General features: G+C 39.8%; 1 protein-coding gene across 1 annotated transcript in view; it reads right to left on the minus strand.

Annotated features, from left to right (window-relative positions):
• ABCC4 (ATP binding cassette subfamily C member 4) overlaps nt 1-12,293 on the minus strand; it is a 146,367-nt gene that overhangs the window by 92,140 nt on the left and 41,934 nt on the right. The window contains exons 14-18 of the mRNA XM_032100049.1: nt 7,697-7,793; nt 6,289-6,507; nt 4,233-4,373; nt 2,825-2,862; nt 2,418-2,518 (exon numbers count right to left, since the gene is read on the minus strand). Coding sequence (XP_031955940.1) covers nt 2,418-2,518; nt 2,825-2,862; nt 4,233-4,373; nt 6,289-6,507; nt 7,697-7,793 — 596 coding nt within the window. The remainder of the gene's footprint in view (nt 1-2,417; nt 2,519-2,824; nt 2,863-4,232; nt 4,374-6,288; nt 6,508-7,696; nt 7,794-12,293) is intronic.

Raw genomic sequence — 12,293 nt, forward strand, 5'->3', positions numbered from 1 at the left:
CTTTCTAAGATGCATTCCTTATGCCGCGTGAAATAGAGTCCTTCTAGGGAACTGGTCTGCAGACTCTTCTGGGCACAACTCTGCTTACAAGACAAGGGGGCTACAAGGCAAAAAACTGACATAAATAATGAGATTGCTGTTGCTCTGTTTGCTGTGCATAATCTCCAATGTGGCTGCACAAATCCCCTGTCAATAAGGGTGAACAGTGAAGGTGTAAACCTTACATTAGGCAGAGCTTCCAGGCTCCACATGATCTGCTTCAGAAAATCAGCATAGCTACCTCAGGTCTTGAGGACATGCTGAAGTTAGACCCCAGCTGTCAGCAGAAAACATTGCCTCTTCTAAGGGCAGGTTAAAATTGTACACAATTCAGGAACAGCTATAGTAACAGTGGGAAAGAGGGAGGTTTTAAATTATGTGACGTGGTTAAGCTATCCCATCCTGCTTCCTTCTGTATCCCCCCAGGGAGCAAGAAAAGGTATCATCACTCTCTCGTTTGCCTGTTTGCAGTTTATTGCTCTTAGTCTGCAAGGTGCTGTTTTTAAGAAAAAAGATGGTGGCTGGGATGAGAGTTTGTTTGCCTTGTCCCAGCTGCTGCATTCCAGGCCAGGTAGGAGAAGACAACTTTTCCACGAGTAACTGCATATACTCAAACAGGAAAGCTGGAGAGCAAAAAGGGAGCAGCAGAGGCAGGAACCAGCAGGCTATGGCTGTGGCCCATTCCTAACAGAAGTCTGTGGGAGCAACAGGAAGAGAGGGACCACATCCTGGAAACCCCACATTTCTGTACAACTTTACTCAGGCCTGGAAGCTGTTGGTACGACCCTCACAGAACAGAGCACCTGAACAGACCTAATGGCTGGGGAGAAGGAAGAACAAGACATGCTTCCAAGTCCCTCACCCGGTCTGTCTCTTTGCTTTCCCTGTTCATGAACTCAGAACCTCAGTATGAGAGAGACAAGGGCCCTTTGCATATTCACCTTATAGAAGAGGTGTGGAACTGGTACCTTAGTTCTGGCCAACAGTGTTTCCTATTAACAGCAATTTTACTCTTCTAAATCTCTGTTTCAGAGAAGCAACAAGGACTAAGAAGGAACTACAGTGGTGAATTTTTTTTGTCTTTCCAAACACTGAGAATCAGAAATAAAAAATGTTAAATTATTTTATACTGTTTTAGAGATTATAGAAAAAGATAAGTTGGATTATAATGTATTTCATATAAAATGTACTACCTTTTTATAACTTCGCCAACTTCACTTACAATTTTGTGTAGGTAAGTCAATGCTGTCTCTTCAACCATTGCAAATATCTTTAAGTCATCTGAACATTCCAATACAAAGGTAACCTCTGTTGTTCTGCTATCTAGAGCAAAATATTCCTTAAATGATAAAATTTTCACTAATGTGGTTTAGGCTCTCTGGTCAGAGAAAGTGAAATTTGCCACATTTAATCATACTGTGCAGTCCACTGGAACAGCTCACGAAATAAGACATTACAGAGAGAAAATAAGAGCCAAGTTTATCTGGCTCCTAAATTGCTGCTTTCCAGGCCAAACACAATGTTTTCTGTCAGCCACTCAGATCACGTGGATTCCAGAAAACTTAACTGAACAAAAAATCCTGCACCTATTCTCTCACCCATGGAGCTGTTTCTGAATACATTCAATGCATATTCTTCTGGCATTCCACCTGTTTTCTCACACCAACCATTTACATCTCCATGAAAAAATTACCATGCCATACAAAACCGTACATCACTAGGAGTGTTAAATAGCAGAATCTGAGAGCATGCACATGATTCTTCTGTGGCAATTTTTACTACATCTTGGAGCAGTTTTTCAAGATGTTTGGATGCCTGAATGCAAGGATCAACGCCCTTTTCTGAATATTCAGAAGCATATATGCTACCTATTGAAATATATTGAAATGTTTTTTAACAACCTGCTTTGCATACCCACCTAGGATGCCTTTTAAAAACTTGTTCTTTTGCTATGGCACTTCAGAAGAAATGTAGCCATGCCAAGTTTCAGAACAGCACAGAACAAAGATCCATTAGTAATCCCTCTTGCCATCCATACAATGACTGAAGATTTAGCTCAATGACTTATTAATATATAGACAATAACCACAATTTAATGTGACAGATTTTTCAAATACTCAATTCCTGGTTCACTTTCCAAAATCCAGGCAAAGCAAATTAAGATTCTGCATTCAAACTATTCCTTCTGTCAGATTTATTTTATTTACTGCAATTAATTTAATCAGAAAGCAAGACTCAGGGTCGTAACCTGTTAAGACACTGGTCAGTTACTGCTAGAAGTCACATTTCCTCACACTGCCATTGCTTTGCACCTCTCAAAGCTCTCTATCAGATAATAAATAGTTCTTAGATGCACACAGATGTGCACGTGCAATTACCTGCATAAATTCCCAAATAAAAGTTAAGGTCTAGAGGTTCAGTCTCGTTTGTTCCATTATTTCCATTTGTTGAGAGATTCAAGTTTCCTTGATGATTTGCCCTGTGGAAATGCACACAGAAGATAACCATCATCAAATAAGTGTGTTCAGCTGTTTCTAGATTCAACTCTGTTGAAATCTTCAGTTCACAAAATCTCATGTATTGATGCCGACATGCATCACAACATGAATAGATGCAATCACAGTCTACACTTAGCATAAAGTTTAAATTTTTTCCCCCACAAAAGAAGTGGAAGTCAGAGGAAAACCTGAACCATTCTAGAGCAGGTTCCCTTCCCTTTCAATTAAACAAACAGCACTTGACTGAAAAGGCAGAAACAACTGGCCAGTTATTATCATCAACTTACCAGTAAGAAAGCCACCAGTCCTGGAGCACATAGGCCACCTTGAGTAAAAGAGGCAAATACAAGAATCATCTTACAAAATTAAAAAAAAATATTAGAAAATTAAATTTACTTGCTATTCTTTCAAGCCCTCTGGGAAAACATCACATATTCAGAGAAGTATGCCATCCAGTCTTTCAAGACCAGCAGCAATTTGCCAAGCACATTAGAAGGTGCTCTACAAAGAAAGAAGTTACCTTAAATTACCTTACATGTTAGCAAACTAAAGCAAAGTAATACACTTTAGCAAACAAAATATAGCAGCTCTTCCTAATGTATGTTAATTGAACATTAAAGAACTCATTTTCTCAGTTCCTAAATTTGCTACAAGAGATATTCCAAAATGCTTTTTGATTAACAAACTTTCTGATGTTACCAGTCCAGAAATTTGTGTTTACTGGAGATAATTACCAGAAATGGGGTTGAAGGAGGATGAGAGAGGAGAGGGAGGGAAAAATTCCTACTGCCACCTTCCTTCTGTGACAAGAGGTGACTACAAACATGTAACAGGGTTATTTATCTCAAAATACACTTCTGTTCATGTGAATTTGAAGTTGTGGGCAGTCTACTACAAGATTTGATCTTGCTTAGCTATCTTCCCAACAGACTCAATTCAAGGACAAGCAAAAAGTAAGTAACATGTTAAAATATATAGACTATTTTTTTACAACCAAGACAAATCATTTCCATGAAATGAATTTGAGCTTTCTCAGCAAGGAACAGAGAAAAAGGCAATAAGATATCTTCACTCAGTTTCCTCAGCTCACCATTTCGTTCAGTAAGTTTGAAAATAATTTTCCTTGTTTAAAAATTCTTTTACATACCTGCTACAGTCTGCATTAAACAAAATACTTGCCTATCCTCTTCCTCACTTTCTTATTCTGCTGAACAGTGACCCTCCATCTAAACTTTTTGCACAACCTGCAATTACCCAACAGGTGAGCTGTTCTTTCAGAACTTCTGTCAGACTCTGTCCTCCCATACTCAGTAAATCTCTTTACCCTCCTCAACTGGAAACATACTGACTGTTTAGGTTTGTTAAGCACCACTTCACACACCTTATGATTTTCTTCTCTTTCTCAAAAAAGTACACTGGCTTATAATTTTGTGCCAAGTTGTCATCAAAGTAATTATTTTAGTGAAGTATTAAAATTGTTGAAATAAGGATCAGTGCAAGACCGCTCAAAGCTGTACCAAAATTCCATGCTGACACAGGAACACTACAAAATTATTAAAGAACACCATGCTTCCAAACATTTTAGATGAAACATTACAGCAACAAGTATGCACTATATTAGAAAGAAAAAAGGGAGAAAAAAACCTCACAAACCCAAAATACATTCAATATTATTTGCGGCTCCCAACAACTTACCTGTGCCAAAATATTAAATACTAAGAGTATAAAAATCACAAAGTAGTTTGCTCCTGCACTGAAATATTTTCTATAAACTTTAAAGTTTATTTTTCCCTCATGGCGACTCTCCTCTGGCACAGCAGCCAGTGCATTTTCACCCTGAAAGAAAAAAAAGCCCACAGAATAAAGCCCATCAACCTTGTAGTTACAGATGCAGACTAAGCCACTTGAAAGTCAATGGCTCAGAATTAGCAAACAATTAAACAAGGAGATAAAGTGATTGTGCATATAAGAACTTTAAGTATCCAACTATAGCTACGACAAAAAAAAATTAGTCTCAGTGCAGTAATACTGAAAAATCTACTCTGCAAAGCAACACTTTAAGGATTTTATTTGGCATTGCATCACCAAATATAATGCAACTTCACATATAGCCAGAAATATTTACTCTGACCACTATCCAGGTTCTTCTTTTCTTATACACTACCTTCGCTCATAACAGCTCCAGAAACTAAGGCCTTACCTGGGGAAGATTCTGTTTTCAGAATGCAAGTGTGTGCAACCTTTCCTTTCCAGAAAAGTATTTGAAGTAAATACTCTTCTACATGTACCAAAAATCAACCAACATATGCCCAAGACTTACAAATTATCCATAAAGTCCTAATCATTTCCTCATAAATACCAACAAAGCATCTGTTAATAGGGAAAACAAGTAAAATGACAAATGGGAAATCATACTGAACAAACAATGGATGGGGGACCTTGAAAAACAGAGAAGGAAAAAAATGATACAGGCATAAAGAAGGTGAAAGAACCACACAAATGAACAAAATATAGTTGTTTTTTTTTTTTTTAATTTTTACAGTATATGCAATATAGAAACTAGTGTCACTTCAATGGACATGTAATAGTTGATTTTGTTGCCACAAGACATGGTTGTACAAGAGCAGTGGAATCAAGAGACCTGACAGACGTGAAAAGAGAAATCCAACCTACTCATCCATAAAAGGTGAGAAGCCTATCTTGGCTTTTTGTTTCTCCAGCTGCTCCACCTTCCCACTTCTCCCCATCCCCATCCAACAGTCCTAATGCTGCTAGAAAGTTTGGTACACCTCCACAAATTTAAGAGAATTTAAGACTGGAGTTGCCACTGGGATATTAGTAATGTAAGTTTACTGCTTTGGAGCATAAAACCATTCTTCAAAACGGTATTAAAAAGTCTGCAGCTTTTTTTTTTTTTTAATCTCACTGCTCTTCATTGTAGAGAAGAAATAGAAATAATATAGACTCACAGCATAAAGGTGACAATCATCAGGGAGATAGAGGGATTGCTTGTTCCATGTATGCAGTGCTAGCAGGGTCACAGGGAGCCTGCACTGTTTGATGTGAATGCAAACACACCAGCAGAAGGCAACCTCTGGTACAGAAACTTTAGGGCTGCTTTTGCACTGTGCAGGCCAAGAGATATGGAGGCACCTGGAAGTCACACTGGCACCATACAAAGCCTTCTGTTTTCACCAACAAAAGGGCTGGAGAGAGCAAGGCAGTGATGTCCCAGGATTATCCCCTCAGGGCCAGCTCAAGATCACATGGGTACGTTTAAGGGTATGTTAATGCCAGCCATGCAAATGCAGACTTTGCATAAAGCCACAGCTTCTACACGCACTTCCCAGAGCTCAGGATTTCAGGGAAAGTGTTAATTTCAATCCAACACTGTACAAACACATTGAACCCACCCAATACAGTGGGACTGGCCCTCTAAAGCACTGCAGTCGGAGGACAGGCTGAAAGACAGTGTGGTGGCTTTGGACACATACAAGGAATGCTCGCAGCACCCAGCAGAGCTGATGCTGAACTGCACAGACTGACTCTGCTGGGTTTGAGCAGAACCACGCTGAGCTGTGAGGTGCCAGCCGAGCACAGCTGCGCAAGTCCTCCGCAGGCGAGCTCTCACCTGATAGTGCGATTCATTAATCCCTGAAATCCCAGTGCTGCAGGGAAAGCCCATATCAAAACTTAAGGAAAAAACCCAGCCAGACAAGAATCAAGACACTTCTATCCTTTGAGCACTCACAGGTGGTTGTTCCACAGCTCCATCCTTCTGTGAGTGGATAGACGAATCCTGGGACAAGACAGAGGACTCCGAGAAAGTTCGGTTCCGGGCAGACTTCTGGTTGGGAGTTCCTGGAACTGACAGCTGTTCTACCACCTCTTCATCTTTTTTCAAAAGGGAAGCAAAGTCGATGCCAGATCTCAGGAACTCTGCATAGGTACCTTTCCCCACCATTTTACCCTACAATTAATATAAACTTTTAGTATCTTCATTATACACTTTCCATAAAGGACAATTTTTCTTATCTGTCCTTGCTACCTCTGGGGTTCTGCAGTTGCTGGGCACATATCCTACTGCAGTAGCTGAGCTGAAGCCTCTATGAGTTCCTCACTTAGAAGAGCAGAAACAAGCTCTTTAGGCTCTGACCAGTTGCCTCATAGCAGCTAACAGGGCCAACAAACAGGATGAGAACAGCTCCAGTTACAGTCATGGGAGAATCACCTCCCCGGAGAAGCTATGGGAGACAGCCAAGCCATGCAGCTTTAGGACAACCTGTTATACTCCACACATAACCATCAGTCTTTTTATATTGCTCCAGCCCAGGGGTAAACAACATCTTCATTTTCTGATCCTTGCAGAACCTTACAAGGAGCAAAACTGACCATGTCCACATTTCTTTCAGCTCCGCCACAAACTCATTTCTCAAGAGCTACTCTAACTTTTAAAGCAACCTGAATGGAAGGAAAAAGAGGGCTAGTGTCCTTTTTTGCACCATCATGACACATCAAAAGTAATTTCACATATTTCACTACCCGGCCTTAAAAAAAAACAGGAAAAAAAGCCCCAACTGCAGTCCTTGCATCTCCCCTCTACCTCTAAGTAGCTGGTACAACAAAGCTGGGAAGGAACTAGCTGCACTGGTAGGCTCATTCTCAAAGGCATCTGAAACTATTTCTCATCCTTAATTTAAATGGATTTGTTAAAAAAATTTGTAATAAAAATGGATTTGTTGCAAAATTAACACAGTTCTTAATTCACAGAGAAGTGTAAGAAACAACAATAAGAGCAAAGCATTAACACAGTCTCTCTCAAAATTCTCTCACAGCATATTAAATTTGAAGCAAGGGAAAGCTACAACTTTATTTCAAAACCAGACAAAATGTTTGAAGAAATAAGATTTTTTAATTCACATCACATATTTAAAATATTTATTTGCATGCATGATAAAAATTCAGAAACAGATTTTTCAGGGAAAGTATTCCAAGAAAATCAGCTTATTAGTAACTGTAAAACTTAAAAACCATATGTAGTCATAAGTAGACAGAAGATACATTTACAAACTAAAAATAAAAACCTGATTGGTTTTCTTCCCTTTCTTAGATTAAAAAGGATATTTACAAAGTCTAAGTATAGATATTGACATACTTACATCCTTTAAAATTAGAATCTGATTTGCAGCACGGAGATACTGCAACTGGTGAGTGACCAAAACAGAGATCTTCTGATGTAAGGCCTGACAAATACATCTGCAAAGAGATGGAAATATTAATTAAAATTAAGTGTCCTAAAAGATTTTAATTATTTCTGGAAAACCCCTTCTATTCAATTACTCAGTTTTTAAAATAAGATGACCATAGCTTACTAGATTTATAGAAACTATATAAAAACTTAACAACCATGTTCCTTATTTAACTTTGTAGGTTTTCAAGGTAAGGAAAAAGAAATATAATTATTTCTGGTCTGGAAAAAAAGAGGAGGGCAAGAAGACATTTCATTAAAAGGTCTTAAACATTCTTGTAACAAATGTACATGTCCATAAGCTGAATTGCAAAGAGAGTATTTTTTAAAAATTATACTAAAGGAAAGAGGAAGAAGGGCAAGATACTGTGGGAAATTATGGACAAATTACAGCCGGTTAAAAGTAACTTCTTTGAGAGAAGCTTTCAGAGCAGCTGTAACACTGAGCCACAGAGACTTCTGGAGAATTAAACAGTACTACTGATTTAAACGACATTTTAAGCTGTATTGAGGTAGAGGAGCGAGATCCTGGAAAAATGCTCTGACCTTTTCCCACGGATTCAGAACTTATCTTCTTCTCCAGTACCTCACCAAAAGTTTGGGATTTGGAGGGAAAAAAGAAGGGACTGGGCACACTAGGACCAGTCATCAAATGCAGGTGAAACCCATACAGTTTTAGTAGAATAGATACCTGGTGTCTTTTCAGCAGAGCCCTGAAAGGCCACCAGAGCCACAAAAAAAACCCCAAAAAACACAGCAGTGGAGCAATGGTTTACAAATGCAGAGGTCTGTAAGCACATTCTTCAGGTACAACAGGGACAGTACAGACACAACTGAGACCCAACACTCTCACTGCCTTCATCCCCACAGAAACAAAGCAGGGAGACAAATCCTTCAAGTGGACAACCTCTTCTCAAATACTCGCTGTCTTAACAAGGGAAACTGGTATTTTCTAGAACAGCAGTGTTCAGTGACAGATTAGCATTTTCGTTTGGATCAGGAGTGCCTTTCCAAAGGCCATCATCTCCCAGTTCACACAATGGGTAAGGCTGGAAGGGTCACCTTCCAGCGACCACAGTGGGTCATCTGGTCCAAATTCAATGCTGAAATGCAAATAAGCAGTAAAGGGAGTAAGGCAGAAAAAGAACATGACTTTAACAACAATGATATCCCATTGCTTACTGCATTTCATACTTTCAATTAACTCCCTACACAGGTTTCAGCATCTATTTTTTCACTCCTACAAAGACTGTAGTAGATGGTTAATACTCCTGTTACCATAATACATGCAGAAAGTACATTATAGTGTTAACTGGGCAGGAAAAATGAAGTGAAAAGCAACACTCTTCCTGAGAAAGTTATATGCTTGATATGCAAAAGTAACTATAAACCCACAACATTCTTACGTGGCCAAAATAAGAATTAATCAAGGTATCTGCAGCAGTTGCAACTATTTATACGCCAAGCTCTTTGTGGAAGCATTACTCTGATGTGGTCACTGAAACAAGCCATATGGTAACTAGAGCACCAGCTGAAGGATATCCAACAAAACATTATCCTCCACAAAACCTATCCAGAGAACTGGACAAATATCAGAGATGCTACAGGAAACGCCTAACAGGAAAGTTGCCAAACAGAAACATACCAGGCATTTACTGTGAAGAGATCTCTCTTCCCCTTACCCAAGTCCCCCAGCCTATACACCATTCCGATCATTTTCCATGTACCAGGTGTATGCCTCACGTCTTACTGGGACAAACTAGCCACTAGAAAATCCGATGGCTCAAAACCTTGAAATCTTAATCCTGAGTCACAGTGAGCCCACTGCACTTAAACTCGCACTTGGAGAGAGGGAGGGAAGAAGAGAAAAAAAGTGAGTTACTGCAGCTGTCCCGGGGTTGCAGTGTATTCTATTACCATCCCCATCAGCTGTTGAAATCAGGTGGGTGCAGTGTTTTCCTTGCCTCCTCCCCCCAGACTATCTTTCTGTTAATGCCCATCATTGTCCTGCCACATGACTCAGAGATAAACTCCTCTGGACTATCTTCTGTTAATGAGCCTAATCAACACTTGGCCTCATGACTCATTACCCCATTGTGAGATGCTCCACCCAGAGGGAGGAACCAAGCATCCCATCATGGATATAATCTGAGACTCTGAACACCAGAAACAACCCTTCCACTGGATTTTCAGAGGACAAGAGCTACACAGCCACCACTGGACCTGAGGAAGAGCAGACCCTTTTTCTACAGGATCACCACTTCAGAGGACTGCAACCACCATTCTACCGGACTGCTACCACCACCCTGCCTAACAGGGACTCAGGTTCTATCTTGACTCTGTCAGTTTGAACCAGTGTTTTCTTTTAGTTTTTCTCCTTTCCTTTAATTTCCCCATTAAATTGTTATTCTGACTTGGTGCCTCCCACTGGTTTGTTTTCAAACTAGTACAGCAGGATAGAGGAATCCAATTCAAACTGTGAGAGCTGTCAGCATAGCTTCATGCATGATCTTGATCTCAGAGGAGTAGACAAAAATTATCACTGTGGAAAACTTCTATTTCCACTGATGTATCAGTTCACTTAATTAAGAGTTTTTTAAAAAAGAACAACTCTTGATTTCATGTCTATCTGGGAAGAAAGAAGTGAGCTGAATAGTTTGTTAGTAACAGGTGCATAGAAAAACTGTTGTCACAATTCACTGGCAGGAGCACAGACAAGAAAACTTGCAACAAGGAGTGTATACTTAGATCTAGACAACTCACTGCTCAGACAGCTCACTAGAAAATTTGCCAATTAAAATACCAGGTCATTATGAAGCACAGAAAACTAACAAAATACTAAGTAGATACTTAACATTAATCTACTTGAGTTTTATGTTCAAAACCTTTTCTTCATATTTTTTTTTAAATATTCACTCTCTCATTTGACAACATCATTTTGCAGCAGTGAGCATTACATATGTACAGTGCCTTGGCTATCATAGAAGATGAAGCCAGATCTCGAAGCCAGGGGTCAAATGTAGGCTCTGCAAAACTGATGAAAGGGCTGGTACAAAAGTCAGAGAGATTGCTGAATTCCTTGTTAGTGAAAACTTGGTATTGTCTTAGAATGGAAAAAACCTCCAACACATTCCAAAACAGTCCGTAAGTGTTTATTTTTCTAACTGGTTCACTAAGGCTTAGTTTCGTCATCCATCGACTTTTAGAAGTACTGCTCTGTATAACTGAAGAACAACAACTAGGTGAAAAGCCCAATTCTAGGTGCATCACAGTCTGATAGCGTGTCCCTTCCTCACTGATGATGCAGAGAACCCATGGAAAGCCATCTCAGCAGGAGACATAACTGGTCCAAGAATTCAGCCATCTGCTGGAGCATGCTCAGCACCGACACCATCCTTTTACCTGCCTTTTGAAACCCCACAAAGTCCACATTCCTTGTGTTTCTCCACTACTCTCAAGAGGCACACTTTGTTAGTGAGCACACTTAATGCACAACAACAGGACAAACTGCTGCACAAACTCCAGTCACCACTGCCACATTTACCAAATACACAAGTGCACAACCATCTGCACACAGTCACACGAGATCCTGACAGAGAACACCCAAAGGTTCTTCAGCCTTTCTTGAGTACAAGAAAAAGCAAGATGTAGGGACTGTGAAAGGTGCATCCTCTTCCCCAACTAAGAACCAATTTAAATGTAAAAATGTTCCTGGCAGAAGTTAAATGGGTTCTTCTCCATGTTTAAGCTAAACAGAAATTTCAACAGCCTTGAAAATGTATTCCAGAGACAAGCTACCCTCACTATTACAAAATTTTTCTCTGAAGTTCTGGTGCAATTTCAATTCTTTATGTCCCCAAGGGCCCCTAGACCAGTTCATTCCTGTGTACAAAGTCCCTTCATACATGAAGTCCTTCTCCTCCAGACATGAAAGAAAAACAAAAGTAATAAAGAAGTTTCCCAAATCGACGTTTAAGTTGCAAATAGGTTTCTTTCTTTTTTGCCTCCCTGCCCTAGACACCTGATTCTTGACCACCTGTACTGGAGTATGAAGCTGGTCTATACATTTCCTGAAGTGCACAAAATTGAAACATTATTTCAGCTGAGATCTTACATGTACTAAACATTACAGGAGTATTATTTTACTTGTACTGTCACATATAGTACTGGTCATAAGTCCCAGGGTGCCATTTCCTTAACAAGAGCATGACATTGCCAAGTCATACTGGGTTTGTGATCTACTGCACTCCACACCTCCTTCTCCGTGTAACTACCACACTACTGATCCCTGCTCATTTTACATTTGTGGACTCAACACTTTGCACTTCTCCCTGCTGCATGCATCTATTAACTCACATCCCATAGCCAAGACTTCCCAAATACCTGTCCATCTCCAGAACTGCCGTTAGCATTGCCTGGTTTTCCGGCACCTGAAAACGTACCATCAGTGACCTTCATACATCATCACAAATACCAGAATCAGGACAGCCCTCTCCAGAAATTAGACC

The sequence above is a fragment of the Corvus moneduloides genome, chromosome 2 (assembly GCF_009650955.1).
Source record: "Corvus moneduloides isolate bCorMon1 chromosome 2, bCorMon1.pri, whole genome shotgun sequence".
Lineage (NCBI taxonomy): Eukaryota > Metazoa > Chordata > Aves > Passeriformes > Corvidae > Corvus > Corvus moneduloides.